The sequence below is a fragment of the Schistocerca piceifrons genome, chromosome 1 (genome assembly GCF_021461385.2).
Source record: "Schistocerca piceifrons isolate TAMUIC-IGC-003096 chromosome 1, iqSchPice1.1, whole genome shotgun sequence".
NCBI lineage: Eukaryota > Metazoa > Arthropoda > Insecta > Orthoptera > Acrididae > Schistocerca > Schistocerca piceifrons.
This window is the reverse complement of record NC_060138.1, coordinates 44,419,604-44,438,790: the sequence shown is the minus strand read 5'-3', so window position 1 is coordinate 44,438,790 and position 19,187 is coordinate 44,419,604. Positions and strand designations below refer to the sequence as shown.

General features: G+C 42.5%; 1 protein-coding gene across 1 annotated transcript in view; it reads left to right on the top strand.

Moving 5' to 3' along the window:
• The window catches only part of LOC124776129 (venom carboxylesterase-6-like), a 102,385-nt gene that overhangs the window by 82,801 nt on the left and 397 nt on the right, over positions 1-19,187 (top strand). The window contains exons 5-6 of the mRNA XM_047251002.1: positions 16,314-16,499; positions 18,832-19,031. Of these exons, the coding sequence (XP_047106958.1) occupies positions 16,314-16,499; positions 18,832-19,031 (386 nt within the window). The remainder of the gene's footprint in view (positions 1-16,313; positions 16,500-18,831; positions 19,032-19,187) is intronic.

The window sequence follows — 19,187 nt, the reverse complement described above, 5'->3', positions numbered from 1 at the left end:
AGCGGATTGTCTTTCGTTCACATAAATAATAAGACAACATCTGGTCCTGCCTATCGGTCCCAGACATACAACTATTATATCTGATAATTGGCAGTGGTTTCGCGACTATTTGCTGGCGTGCATTCTGCACACGTTCCATTGTATTGGGGTATTCTGTGGAAATATAGGAGACCTCTCGTCTATCCTTCCATTTGCCGATCATTACCCCGTCCGAATATCGTGCTATGGTGTCCCCTTTCCCCAGCTTGGCGCATACCACGTCTTTAGGGGTATTTTTCCTATTTACCCTTAGTGTCCCGGTGCAATGTGTTTTTGCATTCAACAGGGTTTTAGCTAAGGCAAAGCTGTTGTAAAAATTGTCCATGTAAATGTGATGGCCAACATTCACCTTCTCTTCTAACAAATGCAATACTATCTTTTCAGCATGCCCTTTTCCCCCCATATCACCACGCATCCCCGCGTACACAGCGCATTTATTGATGAAGCCGTCTGGGTTATTTAGCATGTACAATTTGATGCCATACTTATTTCTTTTGTTTTTTATGTATTGTCTAAATGACAATCGTCCCCTCCAAAGAATCATTGATTCATCTAAAGAGAGATCCCTACCTGGATAATACACATTACACATTTTGTTGTTGAAATAATTCAATATAGGTCGTATCTTATACAGTCGATCATTTGGTTTCGGTTCGCCTGACTCTGGATTTTTTGCAAAATGCAATGCGCGTAAGATAAGCAAATATCTGTCTCTGCTCATACTCATCGTTATTCCTTTATTTTCGAACAGCGGATCCCTCTTCCAGTAGTCTTGTAGTCGGGCACATTTGACATTACCCATATGTAATGAAATCCCCAGGAAGACAAGTATTTCTTCTATACTTACGGGTTTCCAATTACTAATTCTAGAGCCCTCTTGTGTATTTGCGCTCGCAAATATATTCCGTGCGTTATCATTTGTTTCGTCAACTATGAGCTGCAGTATGTCATCTGTAACCAGTAGCCTAAAGAAATCCATTGGCGTATTGCCAGCAGGCTTCATCAGCAAACATTCTGCTTTCGTAAACGGGTGATACTGCATCCCATGTGGTTCTTCATGCCACGTAACACCTGGTTTGCTTACCTCTGCGAGCGCTGGTTCTTTATCGTCGGCGATTTCCTCATCATCGTCGCCCGTATCGTCCGATTCCGAACTGTCACGAAACATACTGGACAGTTCTGCTTCCACACTGTCATCACTGTGGTCTGTTTCTGCAGTCTCCAAATGCCAGTCACCCTCATCTGGTTCGTCCTCTCTGAACTCTACATCACTATCTTCTAACACACGTAGTAACTCATGGTCAGTATATTGGTCACTCTTCCTACACTTTTTCGCGTTCGAAGGCCCCGGTGTCGGTTCATTCGCCGCCATTGCAAACAATGCACAACACAGACGACAAAAAACGAAAACACACAACTGCAGACAGGAACACGTTACGTGATATGTCGTTGGTTACTTGAACTAACACGAGTGCACAGCCGAACAAACTAAACTGAGAACTCTGCTAGTGAACGCGCCGCTTATATGCGTCAGCCGCAGCGAACATGTTGACGGCGTAGCGTAATGGTGCAGTCTCGCCGCGTCAGCCGTGCTATGCGGACGTGTGCTGAGTTTCGTGCGCCGCGGTCTGCTGTGCTTCGGCGTGGTAAGTCGCAGTGCGTCTTGCATCGTTGCAGAACTTCTACGCATATTGAAATTTGAAATATGAACCCGTGATGGCCCACTTGAACAGACAAGATACTTTGAAATTCTCGTTTGATCGTAATTACGCCCGACCTAAACTACACGAAATCGAAGATTGGTTGGAATACGAAGTGAAAGTTGATTCAGAGGATGTCATTGGAATGCATCTTTCGATAGTGAGCAGCGTTGTATTTGTGAAATTGCGGAATGCTAACTTATGTGACAAAATAGTTGAGTCTTGCGGAGGAAGTATGAAATTTAAGCATTGTGATGGAAACGTAGGCGAAGTCACCGTAACACATGCAGGGTTTGGAATACGAACTATCAGGATATTCGAACTACCATTCGAAGTACCGGCGGAACAAATAAACGCAGTGATAGCGCCGTACGGTAAAGTTCTCAGCAATGTTGCCGAACGGTGGTCCAACGCGCGCAAATTCCAAGTTCTCAACGGAGTGAGGCAATTAAAGGTCGATTTGCACAAACATGTACCGTCATACATCAGCGTCTGTGGATACCGAGGTATCGTTATATACGACGGCCAGCCGAGGACGTGCGCGGCGTGCAACTCTCCCGGCCACGTCCGCGCGGAGTGTTTACAGCGGCGAGTGGCGCAGCTGCCGGCTGGCGAGGCGCCGCGACCGCCGGCTATGACTGCGCTGCCAGCGACTTACGCTACGGCTGCCCGCGGCCAAGTCTTGACCCCAAGCCCTGATGTGAATTCGGAGAACCATCCCACCCGAATAGAAGCCCAGATTGCCATCACTGACACAACAGAAGCTAGACCACCCGAACCTAAGGAAATCGTGACAGCTGTAACGGTTTCAACACAACAGACACCGAAAGATATTGGGAGCCACAGCAAATTATCCGATTCCTCCGCTGTTGAGAATGACATGCAAGAACCATCCCGGAATGAGCAACCTCATAGTGAACCGATTTCTCTATTGACACCATCATCCACCAAGAGCACGGTCGACAATTTAGCTCGAAACACCACCCGCTTAGAAGATTTGAAGAATGCTGAGGAAGACAACATCAGACAGCAGCCGGTGAAACCTAAACGGCAAACACGAAAACAGAGCCCTGAAGAGATTCAAGAACTGGAGAAAAAACTCTCCCGTACAAAAAAAATTCTTAAAACAGATCGAAGCGGAAAGCAAGGCGTGGTAGACATCGGAAAACCAGACATCCCCAACCCGAATGAGGACGTACAGATGAACCTCGCCCCTCCAATTGAAGAACCAATGGACACTGTTGACCGCTGCGGAACTGATACGGGGACAGCATGGTCTGACGACACTGAATGCGCTTAGTTGGACTACCGAATGACGCAGGCGTATAAAATCGCCACGCTCAATGTAAACAGAATAGTTTCGGACGTAGAGTTACAATCTGTGAAGGACTACTTATATGCCGCCGACATTGACATAGCGATGTTACAAGAGGTAGTTACAACCAAAATAGCGGATGTGTACGGATATGAGGCGATCTTAAACATAGGCAATGAATGTGGAACAGGAATACTGTTCAAACACGGCATACCATGTACAGCAAAAGCAATACTTGAATCTGGACGAGGCATAACTGCACAAATATATGATCTGCTTCTTGTTAATATATATGCTCCCTCTGGATCCAGCGGAAAACGAGCAAGGGGCAACCTGTTCCGGGACGAAATTGTCCCATTAATAACGGATCCTCGACTGCACATAATTTTGGGTGGAGATTTTAACTGCGTATTGCGTCCAGAAGATCAAATCCCGAACTTCAACTTTTGTGAGGAGCTGTTGCTGTTAATTAACGGGCTCGATATGATAGATGCTTGGTGCCACCTTCGCCCGCACACCCGAGGATACACGTACGTATCCAGTACTTCGGCAAGCAGACTAGACAGGCTGTATGTAACGACAGGTTTTATCCATAATGTAACTGACTGTGAAATTTGGCCTCTTAACTTCTCGGATCACTGCGCATTTCATATAACCGCGAAGCATACTAAACAAAAAACATTCCTGGGAAGGGCGTATGGCAGCTAAACGTGTCACTTTTGGAGGACGCAGTACTGAAACAGGAGGTCCATGCTACATGGCAGCGTTGTCTTCGGATGCAATCCAGATATCCTACACGCATCATGTGGTGGCTACAGTCTGCGAAACCGCAGATAAAAAAATGCATCGCACGATATGGTCGCATGAAAGCGTACTGGCGAAAACGCACCTTGGAGTATCACTTTCTTTGCCTCCGCGAACTATATGATGACCCCATGGGATTAGTAGCAAACAGCTCTAGAATAAAACGCACCAAAGCAAGAATAACGGCGTTGGTACGACAATCACTAGAGGGGAAAAAAGTTCGATCGCGTCCTCCGATTGAACTGACGCAGGAGAATACGTCCGTATATCACGTAATACGGGAAGCCAAGAGAGGTAAACAAAAGTTAATCCACACTCTCAGTGATGAACAGGGGAACGAATACGATCAACAAGTCACAGTTAAAAACTACGTGGTGCAACATTATACAGATTTTTACTCCGCATCGGCGACTGACGCGACGGCAAGTGAGCCGCTTTTATCCAACATTCAATCCACGGTCCATCCGACTGACAACGCCAACCTTGTAGCCCACATAACTGAGGAAGAAGTATGTGCCATAATCAAAGACTCGCCTACAAAGAAATCTGCTGGTTTAGATGGCCTACCCATAGAATTTTATGCTTGTTTTTGGCACATCATAGGACCGGAATTCACCAAAATATGCAATGAATTATTGGGATACGTGCAGATGCCATCTCAGTTTACCGAAGGAATGATTGTACTGATCCCCAAAAAACCACGTAGCGCTACGCTGAAGGATTTTCGACCACTAACACTCCTCAATTCCGACTATAAAATCTTCACCCGACTCATAAACTGTAGACTGAAGACGGTACTGCCGAAAGTACTTGGCCCTTATCAAATGAGTGCTGTCCCAGGGAGATCAATGTCGAATGCATTATGTGAATATAGAGACATAATATATTTGTCGTGGCTATGCAAATGCAATGTTGGTCTCATGTTTTTAGACTTCGATAAGGCTTTTGACCGCATCAACCACCACTTTCTACTAACTGTAATGCAACGGATGGGATTCAGTGCTCATTTTATTCAGATCATACGCAAATGTATAGTCGGCACTTCCTCTCGAATCAAAATTAATGGTCAGCTAAGTTCACCAGTCCCGATCAAGCAATCAGTGAGACAAGGCTGCCCCCTTTCTATGGCACTATACGCAATCGCCGTAGAACCGTTACTGTTAAACCTGCATCACAGGTTACAAGGTCTACAGGTGTTGGGTACAAAAACCGTGTGTCACGCTTATGCTGATGACGTCAGTGTAGTAGTTAACACGCACTCAGAAATGGAAGTCGTTCAACAAATAATCCACGCATACGCCACTTCTTCCGGAGCCAAACTCAATGAACAAAAATCGAAAATTTTACCTGTCGGACCCCATATGGAGACCATTCCAAGAACATGGCTACAAAGAACAGAGAAGACGAACCACTTAGGTATGATTCTAATGGCCAACCCAAGAGAGATGACAGTAGCCAACTGGGACCATAAACTGCATCTATTCAGGGCTACTCTCCGTGAACACAAAACTAGAACGCTCAATCGGATACAGAGAGCTCTATTGATTAACAGCTATGCGCTAAGCAAAATATATCACATCGCAGCAGTGTTACCAGTACCCAAGGATACAGCGCAAAAGCTTTTAGCTGCAGCGTATTGGTTCATATGGAGCGGAAACATCTTTAAAGTCGCTATGCCAACCATAGTGTTAACCCGCGCCGCTGGTGGTTTGGGCGTCAAAGACATCAAGAACCAATGCACTGCCGTATATATGGACCGAATCCGCAAAATACTGCAGTCACCCCATCCGACAATTACGAAAACGTTATTCAACAGGTTAGCCCCAACGAGCAAAACGGCCCCAGTCGATGTTGGTCGCATCAGCGCTCAACTCGATCACGTCCGGACTTATTACCTGGAAATGAGCTATATTCAAGACACTTCACAGCTGCTTAACACCAGAAGGACCTATTACCACCTCACGAGACACCATAGGCAAAACCCAATTGAAGCGAAATATCCAGCGGTCAACTGGAGTAACGTCTGGAAAAACATTAACAATCCCATCCTCCACTCCAAAGTAGTGTCCACGTGGTATGACATTGTGAACGAGAAGGTCCCCACAGGTGAAAAGTTGCACAATATCAAAATGAAGCAGAGTCCGTACTGCGATCATTGCCATACTGTAGATACCTTGGCACACATTCTCATCTGCCGCGACCAATACCACATATGGAACTGGACTAGAAAAAAACTCGCAATAATTACTAGAACCACAGACTCTGCTATAACACTTAAAGATGTACTTCAACCAGACTGGCATTTCTTTCCTGCAACAAAGCACAATAGCTATGTTTGGATTATCGGCCAGTTTGCATATTTTGCAGTTACGAATACACATGCGAGTATAGACGAGTACATACAGTATATAATGGAAGAGCACCACAACCTTAAAACGAGTCGGAAATACAAAGCTTTGTTTCAAAATTTCTTACTTCACACTTTGCCATAATGAAGCGGTAATTTTTTTTTTTTTTTTCAACACTACAGCGAGTTGATACTACTTGTGCTTCATTATAATTAAGTTGGCATTTATTTATTTATTTTTATAGTACAGCAGGTGAAAGTGCCTCAGGAAAACTAATTTTGCCAGAAGCCGTAACATAAAACACATCAGAAGTGCTTGATTGATTTCGTGTTCTTCTGTTTCACGGGTATTGGACAGATTGTCATGGCAAGAAGATGTATTCAGTTCCTTTATATATTATTTAAAAAAAAAAAAAGCGCATTGCTCACGAAACAGTCGACCTGGAATCAATCCCAGGCGCTTCCTAATTTTTTTCAATTGTTTTCATTCTTATTTTCCTTGGTTTCGTCAGATTTTGCAACTATTTACCGTAGAATTTAAATACATTCAAGTAGTATATTTATATAACTAGGCGAAAGTTTTAATGAAAATAAAGATTTTAAAGATTCTTGTGATTACGTGCGCTACTTTTTATTCATTACGACAGTAGAAGTTTTGCCATTTTTATGGTGACATATCATAGAAACATGTGAAACATACATGTTTCACTCTAGGCACATTTTATGAAGGCATTGTTTGAGCAGTTACATTTCTCTGCAACATGCTTCATTGGAAAGCACACTTAATTCAAGTTTTAAAACTAAGGTGTTTCCTCTAATAGTTTGGATGCAAACCAAGCGTACTAGATCATAGGGGTGTCCACAAGAGCACTGAATTGATGCAGCACGGTCGAATGTATTTTAATTGCATCTTCTCTTGATGATACCTCTCGCTGTTGTTGGAGTTATTCAGGGGCACTTTGTAATCTTTTAATTAGATTTTTGACTTGACGATAGAAATATACATCTACCGTAAATAACCGAACACTCTGAAGATACGAAGTAAAATAAAAATGAGAAAAAAAAATCAGGACGGACCTGGGATTGATCCCAAGTCGCCTGTTTCGTGAGCAATGCGCTTGACCATTACTCTACGCCAATAACGACGAACAGAGCGCTAAATAGGGTATAGCCTCCTATAGTGCTATCGGAACAACTTTCGAGAGCATGTTCTCCTTTCCTATGGCCAACTCAGGCGAAATATTTCGGGCACGTTATGTGGAGTCCCACCTCTTTCTAGAAACAATTCGGACGAAATCGGCGTGTCCCAGTTGGCGACCTCCCCTAGTGAGAACTCAGCTAGCGAGCGCACCGCTTATAAGTGTTACCCGCACTGGCTTGCTGATCGCGGCAACGCTTATGAGCGTCAGCCGCTCTGGCGTGTTGATCGCGGAAACGCTTATGAGCGTCAGCCGCTCTGGCGTGTTGATCGCGGAAACGCTTATAAGCGTCAGCCGCAGCGAACGTGTTAAGTATTTGAGTAGTAGAGTGAAGCGTGCAAGCGCGGAGTGCTTCATCTGGGCTGAGCGGTATAAGGCGCTGCAGTCATGGACTGTGCGGCTAGTCCCGGCGGAGGTTCGAGTCCTCCCTCGGGCATGGGTGTGAGTGTTTATCCTTAGGATAATTTAGGTTAATTAGTGTGTAAGCTTAGGGACTGATGACCTTAGCAGTTAAGTCCCATAAGATTTCACAAACATTTGAACATTTTTGCTTCATCTGGGGCTGGGGCAAGCGGCGGAAGGGGGGATCGGCAGGCGCTCGCTGTGGAAACATGCTAAACGGCCGCAGTCACATACTCTCAGATTCTGAACCACTTACAAAAATCCTTTTATGCTTACTTCAGGGTGCCTAGACGATCCAAGCATGAATGTTACAGTCACTTTCGGTGTACAAGCAAAATAGTCCTGGAAATATTTAATTTTTATTTAATTTTGTGTTATTACAACAATGTTTTCATGGAACACCTTAAATGTTTTTGCTTCATTAATGATACTTGTGTTATACTTGCTGCTGGTTTCTTTAACACTTACTTCATTACTTCAGTCAATTATTTTTGGTACAAAAATAAATAAATACAGAAACTTCCTGGCAGGTTAAAACTGTGCCCCGGACCGAGGCTTATGTCTTTCGCGGGCAAGTACTCTACCATAAGAGCTACCCAAGCACTACTCACGCCCCGTCCTCACAGCTTTACTTCTGCCAGTACCTCGTCTCCTACCTTCCAAACTTTACAGAAGCTCACCTGCGAACCTTGCAGAACTAAAGGATATAGCGGAGACATGGATATCAGCATACACTTAAGGAACTTTATTTATTTACGCAAATATTTAAAAATACATGTGTTCTATATGATAAAATTATTTACCGGATGAAAGCCTTCTTTTCTTTCCTGGATAGTCTTCTGATACATTTTCTTGTTCTTCCTATTCCACATTTTTTAAAAAAGTATGTTAAAAGAAGCAAGAATATAGAAATTCTCAATATTAACCTCCATCATCACAGTTAAACGTTAATTACGTCCAGTATATTATTTTCAAAAATGGAAGTTATGTCGGTTCCCGAACGTCGTAGAAAAACACTGTGCCGTGATTAAACGGCAGGAATTTCTTTTATTAAGAATTCTTTTGATAAAATAAAAATTGAAATAGTTAGCTTGAAAAAACACACCCAACAAAAGCGCAAGTGTTTGGAACTAATTTTTTGCTCCTTGCAAGTAATAAAATCGTAAAAATTTTTGATAGGATGGTAGCACAATCCTTTGCGAAGAAAATAAGCCTAATACCATTAGTGTACGGCCATCGGCTGAGAAGATCTATCCAAATATCCAGAGCGCCTTTTTTAAAAAAGAAAGTCCGATGTATCTCGAGCAACAATATTTTTTTTAATTTTTCAAACAATTAGTTTTGACTTACTGTGGAGTATACGTACAGTAAATATAAAGTATGGGAACGTTTATGTTATCAGGTTACAGCGAAACCGACTTGTAAGGGTTTTTTCGATCTATTTCGAAACGTAAGAAAACATCGACTCTTACAAAAAGGAAAGCGATGATTTTTTTTAAAGCCCTACAACTTTCTAATTTAAGATTTCCCGATCGGAGCTATAAGTTCTTGCTTATTTCAAAAAAACTTTTTTCTGAAAATTTGTGGATTTTTGGCCACTTTCGCCATCTTGAATTGCGTTACATGGAAAAGAAACTCTGCTTAGAATTTAATTTCCTATACGACCTTATTGCAAGCACTTCTCCACAATGCTTGGGCTAATAAAGCAGACGGATAAATGGCACAAGTGAAGCAACACGACCCAGTCATGCTGGTATCACATGCGTTTTGGTGAGCAGGCCACAAGATTCACGGTCCGTGCGCTTACCCAAACTGCCCTAGCGGTCTGCAATATGCGCACCTGGCCACGAACTCCCATGCGGCCATGGGAGTGCCAAATTATAAATAAAGGAAACGAAACGGACCGTTAAAGCAACATGATGCATATAACCGTAATTAATCAAGAGAGAGTAATTAACGACAGCCCAACCACACACGCAGCAAACTAGTCGTGTTTGCTTACAATGTACAAGACGAGAAAGTAGACCGTTGCTGTCTGATCGATTCGGGTTCAGACATAAGTACATTAACATTTAGGCAGGGCGAGGGCGTAATGGCAGCCACTCCTCTCCACCTTACGGCACAGTTAACCTATAACAACGTTCGGTGATCGTGAAGTGATAGTTGACTTGAATATCAGTAGACTGTCCTGAAGAACGTCGTTGAAACGGTATCTGGAGCAGATTTTATTCATGACCAAAGTTTTGGAGATAAATCTCAGTACAGCACAGGTTCAGATGGGCAGTGAATTGATCACAGATGCCCTACCAAGACTAACAACCGACCCCATATCTCGATTATACCAGCAACCCGCCATGAAGCTGGTGGCCAATTATAAAAAATGCCGCATAGCACCGTGCACCGTACGAATACGACACCTGGACAGCCAGTCTTTCAACAGCCTTGGAGGTTAGAATCCGACAGTTTTCCGCAGCAAAACCAAAAAAATGGCAAATGGCTCTGAGCACTATGGGACTTAACATCTGAGGTCATCAGTCCCCTAGAATTCAATAGTTAAACCTAACTAACCTAAGGACATCACACACATCCATGCCCGAGGCAGGATTCGAACCTGCGACCGTAGCGGTCGCGCGGCTCCAGACTGAAGCGCCTAGAACCGCTCGGCCACACCGGCCGGCTAGCAAAAACAGAATCTGAAGAGATGCAAACTGGCATCGCACGCAGATTGGGTAGCCTATGAACATCACTACTGAATCTGGTAAAAAAGAAGGATGTCACATGGAGTCCCTGTGGATATTACCACGCCCTAAATGCACGTACCATCCCTGATTGCTGCCCATTCTCTAATATGAGGGCTGTCACGGTGAGTGCTTGAAAAGTAAGATATTGCATATTTACGACATGTGTTAAAATATGTGATAATGAAATAGGAAGGAAATCTACAATACTAAAGTACAAACAGAGCGTCACTTTACATACCGGATTTTTTCTCGTCCACTATGACTAGGATTGGTTTTATAAGTTAATTAGTTGGTTACGAAACAAACAGCGCATTCGCAGAAAATTAGTATCGCTTTTCTCAGCCAGGACTCACAGGATAGTTGTTTGCCGTGTCTTAAACCTTTGTACTTGTAACGTGCAAGTGATGTGTTTCTGGACGAAAACTATTGGTTTTCTATGTTTCTTTTTCCTCTTTGGGACCTGTTTGTAGTTTACATCGTTATATAATAACTATCGTGCTGAAAGACTCCAGTGAAGATATTACACATGAAATGTTCGTCACAGAACTCAGTGTAAAAACCAGCTGTATCAATGAAATTGTGATTGTCAGTTAACATTACAAGTAATAATTGCAGAAATGTAAAGGACAGAAGAGAGTTTCACATAGTGATCCAAATTACATTATCGGTTACAATCGAACTACAACTAAATCACAACTTGTAATATTAAAAAATTACACTTCTTAAATTCTAGGAGTTTGGTGTCCACGGGAGTACGATAAACTTGTCATGGTGCTCTTCGAAACACTGTTTTGTGACGGCTCCCAAACCCAAGGTCCTCGGCGGTACTTTTGGGGCAGCCACCACAAATTGTATAAAGCGTGGGTAGTGACCAGCATTTAGCTATGTCTGTTGGCCGAAAAATAATTAATGACAAGAATTGCGCCAGCTAGAATGAAGAGATAACTTATCTTTATTTCTGACGAAACGTGCACCAGCAATACAAGTCCAAGTAATATCCAAGAGTAATCCGTGTACTGAGCCTAATCGAATACAACAGCAAATATCACACTGCAATGGCTCCGCTATAAACTCCACGAAAGGCTAGCAATAGACAATCGACAATAGACCGTCCGTCTCGGGGCCAGCGCTCCCCCCCCCCCCCCCCCCTCCAACTCTTCTTACACCCATCACTGTTTGTGCTGCCATGTGCCTTCTGTGAGTCGTAATTGCACGTTGACGTCAAATATAGCCGGTGGTCATATTAATGTGACTGTACTGTGTACTCGCAAGGGATGGCAGCCTCCGGATGTGAAACTCGCCCCTGCGAGCGAAGGCGTATGGTGCCAGGACGTCTGCAGCGGCATAGTAGGAAGGGTGGCTGTACCGCCCCGGTCTCGATCTGCTGCCTTTCAAGGCAGAAGTCTGGCTCCTGGTGGAGTGACCCTGGGGCGGCCCACCAGTAGAAAGGCGCCAAGTCCTGGGAGGTGACTGGGTGTTGTGTGATATCCTTAGGTTAGTTAGGTTTAAGTAGTTCTACGTTCTATGGGACTGATGACCATAGAAGTCCCATAGTGCTCAGAGCCATTTGAACCAGTCCTGGGAGGACGGCTTAGCGTTAGAAGTTGGTCCGGTGGTGACAGAGGCCCACAATTGTGGTGACTATTTGCTAACCCTATCTATCCGGCGCGCAACCTAGCCCTGTCGTTGTATCAAGTGTTGCTGGATTTCGAATACCTCTGCTAAAATTTATGTTTATTTGTAGGAGTTAAATGGTTCAAATGGCTCTAAGCGCTGTGGGACTTAACATCTGAGCCGATCAGTCCCCCAGACTTAGAACGACTTAAACTTAAGGACATCACACACATCCATGCCCGAGGCAGGATTCGAACCTGCGACCGTAGCAGTCACGCGGTTCCTGACTGAAGCGCCTAGAATTGCTCGACCACCACGAGTTAGAAGCTCATTTGTTGGCCTGACCTGCAAGACTACCGTCTTTCCGCTGCATCTACTCGGTTTGGCCTGCCTTGCAGTGCGTTAACAGACCTGTTGCTGAAATTGGCTTGTTGATGACTTAGCGCCTCCAGGCTCTTTATGGCTTCTTCAATAACTGTGGTAGAGACGCTAGTAATACCAATAAAGTAGTAACAGCGCTACATCTTGTACACAGATTGTTTTCATCTGCAAAATGAAAGCGACCTCAAACATTTACTCCGTTATCCCTGTCCGCTTTTGGAGCGAGATACACTAGTACTATGTTTCACTTAAGAATGTGCAATTTAATTACGTTATCCAAGATATTTCTCTATAGAAGCCACAGCTCTTTGTTGATCGACACATAATTCTTCATTACCCCTTCTTTTCCGTTTTACTCATACTTTACAGTCACACACGCTATCTTACTTCTCCCGATTCTTAATTACCTGTATTCCACCACTTCACAATGTTCTTCTAGAAATGCTATTCTATCTGTATCTTTACTATCCCTCCATATCTACTACTACCAACACCCAGTAACTAAATCTATCTACCTATACAGGATGTTCGGGGAGGAACGGCCAATATTTTACCGAGGGATAGTGTAAGTAATTCTGAACAAAAAATGTTATGTGAACATAGGTCCGCAAATGCTTCGTTAGGAAGGTATGGGTATTGAAATGAACTTTAATTCTACAAAATTGATGTGCACAACGTGGACGTATCCCATTATAACTGGACCGTAACGTGATTTTCTTGAATACAATGTTACAGAGAAGTAAAATTATGTTACACATTTGTACATAATGTTTATTTACTTTGCATTTAGTACATAATGCATTACAACATGAATGTTACATTTACAAACGACTTTAACACTTATCACACAGATGTTGTACAGCTCACAGAACAGGTTCGAATATCTTAGCATGAACGTCAATGCACTTTTGCGCTCTAGCGATAAAATGTTGCGTTGCTTGTTCAGTTGCCTGTGGTTGGTTCTTAATCAATTACGCAGGGTCCGTGAGGCGACGAAGCACTTCATCACGTGTATTTACCTTCACTTTGTGCACCTCTGATTTCATCCAACCCCACAAACATAAATCTAAACGTGTAAGGTCAGGTGATCTTGGGAGACCAGTTAATAGCATCGCCACGGCCAATCCAGCGATTAGGGTGGTTCGATTGGTAACATGTGCAGGGGCACCGTCATGTTAAAAGTACACTCCAGTTCACTTGGCTAAATGAACGTCTTCCAATAGTTCCACAAACGAATTTTTAAAAAATGCAGGTGCCTCTCTTGCGTCAATCGCTGATTGATAATAAATGGACCTATCAAAAGGTTACCGATCATGCGACGCTAAATATTTACGGCAAAACGAAGTTGGAAATTGCTATCCACTGAATCGTTTGTATTTTCCAGTGACCATAGATGATTATTGAGGTGTTTTTTATTCCATGTCGTGAAAACTGGGCTTCGTCAGATAATGGTATGCATGGAAGCAAATGACTATTCTCAATTACCCAGTGACAGAATTGAAGTCGTGGGCATTGTCGCCAACACGGAGATTTTGGAGACGCTGTATGCGAGATGGATACAGGTTTTCCGCATGTTTTGTTTCCCGTACACGTGTCTGTGGAACATTCATAAGCAGGGACATTCTTCGTATGCTCGTACTGGGACTTCGCTCAACACTTACGATAATTTCTTCCTGTTCTTGCAAAGTTTGTTGACGTGAGCGCTCGGACGAAAAATGTCTACTTGGAAGAGAGCGTGTTGCACGCAAAGTGATAAACACTTTGGTAAACACCCTGTGATCAGGTAACAGTCGAGTCGTAAAGGGCTTGTGGTATTCTTCTCTTACAGCGGTCTTCTCTTGCAGCGGTAGCACTAATGTCGCAGAAGCTATAAACATGCACCGTATCTGCGTATTACTCATTACTGTAGACATGTGGCATTGTTAGCAGCACTTGTACGAACACAGTTAACATCATACATTACACAGCTAACGGACCCGTCGCCGATACACTACACAATGCGGCTTACACGGCACAACTGCGCAAACAACGGAGTGATTGTACTACGTACGTCACGTGACCATAATATGTGGTAGAATGCATAGAGTAAACATGGCGTGTACCCGTGCAGTGTTTGCAAGAAAATCGCGTTACGGTCCACCTGTACTGCGCATACGTTCACGTTGTGCACTTCAGTTTTATAGAATTAAAGTTCCTTTCAATACCCATACCTCCCTAACGAAGCATGAGCGGACCTATGTTCATATAACATTTTTTGTTCAGAATTGCTTATACTTTCACGGTTTAAAATATTGACCTTTCCTCCCCAAACGCCCTGTATATGTATCTGTCTTACTATCATCCTCACAATGAAAATTACAGTTATATTTATTTGTAGCATAGTAATCACTCTCATTACTCTGCTATACTACACTCAATCTATAGCGGTAGTAAAACTGTAACACCGTAGTGTCGGTCAGTCTGTTTGAACACCCTAATCCCTGAAAGTACTGCACTAATTTTCACGGGGTTTTCACAGGTAACTTGAACTTAGGTTGCGGCAACGTATAAGCCCTATTTAATCCAGATCGGACCACGAACAAAAGATATCGTGATTTAAAATTTTATCTAAAATTGTTGTGTTGTCTGTTTGACTGAACACGCTAATCGCCGAAATTATTAGGCGAATTTTTATGAGGAAACTTAAGCATAGCCTGGGGCACCATACGGGCTTTATTTCATCAAAATCTAATCCGAAAAAAGATATCATGATTTAAAGATTTATCTAAAACTGTCTTGTCTGCCTGTTTGAACACGCTAATCTCCAAAGTTACACAGGAAACTCGTGCGTAGATTGGGGTAACATGCAAGTTTTACTTCATCAAAACTGAATCATAGAAAGAAAGATATAGTTATTTGAAGTTTTACAAAACCAAAACTAGATCTGTCTGTTACATTTTCATGACTACACCACTGGACCGATCTCGATGAAATTTGGCATGGAGATAGCCTGAAACCTGAAGAAGAACACAGGTTATTTTAGAACGTAAAAAAAATCAACCCCTAAGACGGCGAAGTACGGAAGGGACATCTGTTTTTAATCACAAACCATGTTAAAAAATTATTAAATTTGTTGCATAATGTACACATTGTATATTGTATGGCTCCTTCAATAGCACAATACGTAGATGCTCAGTCCTACCCACGCTCCTCTGTACACGCACCCCTTGGAAGCGGTCACAAGTGACTCTGCACGTGCCACATGATCGTGCATTGGGGTGAGCGGGCAGCATGTGCCACCAGCTATGCTTACGCGAACAGGCAGACATGTGAAGGCAGCTGACGTTGTTGCACGTGCAACAACTTACTTGCTCACCAATACACGTCATAACAAAACTACTGATAAGTAAGTGCAGCTGCAGGCAATAGCTTGTACAAAATATGAATCACACGTTAATATATCTATGTTTGGCAACATGTGTCACAATGAATGTACTTATGAAATATTAAAAATTACTTGATTCATGTTAGAGAAGTACTTATGTCTCTCATCACATCATGCAACATAAGATCCACCAACAGATATAAACACAGTCTGTTGCAATATTTTCGTTTCACACAGGTATGTGGATATATTGGTTCTTAATAACACAGTTCAGCTTGATGAAGGCAAAAAAAAACCTTAAATAATTGATAACTCTCACTAACCATATATTACCAACTCATGAATTCAATGTATGTTTAACTAAATATTTTACAACGTGCGATGAAAACGATGTATTCTTTTCGTAGGTTTCTTAAGCACTGGTGATGAAGTCGTTCCTGGAAACATGGGTCTCAAGGACCAAGTAGAGGCCCTTCGCTGGGTGCAAAGAAATATAGCGGTGTTCGGCGGCGACCCACAGCGGGTTACCATACTCGGTGGAAGTGCCGGAAGCGCGTCCGTTCAGTACCACCTCCTCTCTCCCATGAGCAAAGGTAATCCAACTCTGTTGCGTTAATCTAATCTGCCGTCTTTTTAACGGACAGTATGGGTTTCAAGGGATGACTGAAAATCCACATATAACTATTTCTGTCTTTGGCAACGACGCCAGTCCATGAAGCAAGAACAGACGGGAATAAAGTTTACAAAATTTGTGATACTGTATTTATGCAACATATTCTTAAGGTTGTAGTACACTAAAACTGCATTATTAAAACTAAATCAGTGACTTCCTCAGATGTACCGGGTGATCAAAAAGTCAGTATAAATTTGAAAACTGAATAAATCCCGGAATAATGTAGAGAGAGGTAAAAATTGACACACATGCTTGGAATGACATGGGGTTTTATTAGAACCAAAAAAAAATACAAACGTTCAAAAAATGTCCGACGGATGGCACTTCATCTGATCAGAATAGCAATAATTAGCATAACAAAGTAAGACAAAGCAAAGATGATGTTCTTTACAGGAAATGCTCAATATGTCCACCATCATTCCTCAACAATAGCTGTAGTCGAGGAATAATGTTGTGAACAGCACTGTAATGCATGTCCAGAGTTATGGTGAGGCATTGGCATCGGATGTTGTCTTTCAGCATCCCTAGAGATGTCGGTCGATCACGATATACTTGCGACTTCAGGTAACCCCAAAATCAATAAACGCACTGACTGAGGTCTGGGGACCTGGGAGGCCAAGCACGACGAAAGTGGCGGCTGAGCACACGATCATCACCAAACGACGCGCGTAAGAGATCTTTCACGCGTCTAGCAATATTTGTTTTTTTTTTTTTTTTGTTCTAATAAAACCCCATGTCATTCCAAGCATGTGTGTCAATTTTTACCTCTCTGTCTACACTATTCCGTGGTTTATTAAGTTTTCAAATTTATACTGACTTTTTGATCACCCGATATTAAGACAACTCGTTGACGTTCTCCCCAGCAGAGTTCAACCCGTCATAAAGGCGAGCGGTGGGCACACCCCGTATTAGTGTCCACTAACAGGTGTCCAAATACATTTGAGCACATATTGTAGTGTGGTGAAGTGACGGGTGTTATTCTGCAGCGTCCCATCTCTGTCTAGCGTCCGTGGCATTGTATAAAGGGGTTGACCAAAAAGTCAACTTATCTCAGAATCAATTTTTATAGTGTTATTTCAGGAGACCACAACGAATCTCTGCAGAATAGAAATCTGGGCTGGAGGGTTTCCATACGTAGCTGAACATCCTTCACTCTCCGCCTAATGATCGCGAGTTCTCCACAAAGACTATAGCATTAGATTATATCGTTTTGGACCTGTATAGCACAAGAAGCATTCCTTGGCCACCAGTTGCCTCTCAAAAGGTGACGCTTTATTGCAAGCAATCCGTTGGTTTACTGACGACATTCTACCAAAAATGGACACTGAAGCGGTGAGCATGGAAGAATGGTCACGATGTCCTGAAACCTTAGGATTATTCCTATTAAAATTAAATGAGCTAGCAGCTCCAGTGAGTGAAGGTGGAGTACTCTTCCGTTATCTTCTTGTTTCCGTGAGCAGTACTGGCCAAACCATTTCGCATCATAGATTGAGTATTTGTGTTTGCATTAACGTTAGGTAAAAATATGTCGTTGTATTATTGCAGAGGTATGAATAGAAACATTAGTGTAATCATTGAAATTAAGGAAGGACGTAACTTAATACTTTCACCTTTACTCAGTGCGGATCTGAAAAGAGGTGGAGCACTAGTTGCAGCAAGGACTGTAGCACTCACACCAGATACTCTCGGAAATTCACAGAATTCCCGGATCTTGATGGCCGGACGACGAGAGCTGAGTTCCGTCCTCGCAGTACTCAGTATTATTTTTAAATGTCACATCATGGAATCTTCCTCAAAAATCTACAGTAGTTTGATCATGATACGACGAATACTTATGTAACGAAATTTGTAGCAGAGCACTCTTAGCTGAGTGCCTGTAGACATTCCCATATGTTCTGGAAAGAAATACTTCACACTGTATAATCATTTTCTGATTAGGTAACACATCAACGAATAATTAATGTCAACCCAATGAATGCTGACTCTAACATTAATAGAAACTCTGGTTACAGTTTTTACAGTTACGAAGAGGTCACAAACCCAAAAGAATTTTGTTGTGTAATGAGCTCCAGTTGGAAATGTCTATCTTCGTATACTTTACGTTGTATTTTAATTTACAAATAATGTAATATAGATCAATAGAGTCACATGTACTTTTTAAATTACGATATTAGATTTGCTTATAAAATTCACAATACAGTTGTGCTATTCGTGATCGCTAAAACTTATCATATGTCTCCGCTTTTCGCCAGGACTGTTCAAGAACGCTATAGCAATGAGCGGGTCAGCGTTAAACCCTTGGGCATTCTCTAAAAACCCAAGCGACAGGGCAATACGGTACGCCAAAACTTTGGGATATAACGGAACGACTTCAACTGAACTTTTAGAATTCCTGAAAACTATTGAGGCGAGAACTCTCGTAGTGGACAGAAACAGTGCTTTATCGGAAGAGGTATGTATATAAGATGTACAATTTTCTTTCCTTGAATAAGAAATTGCTCAAGCTTCAGAGATTATATCGTGCAGGGAAAGGAAACTGAATATTCAGTAAAAAGCAGAGGTTCCCAAAAAATTGTATTGATGACAGTGTAATAACATCGTTTACTGA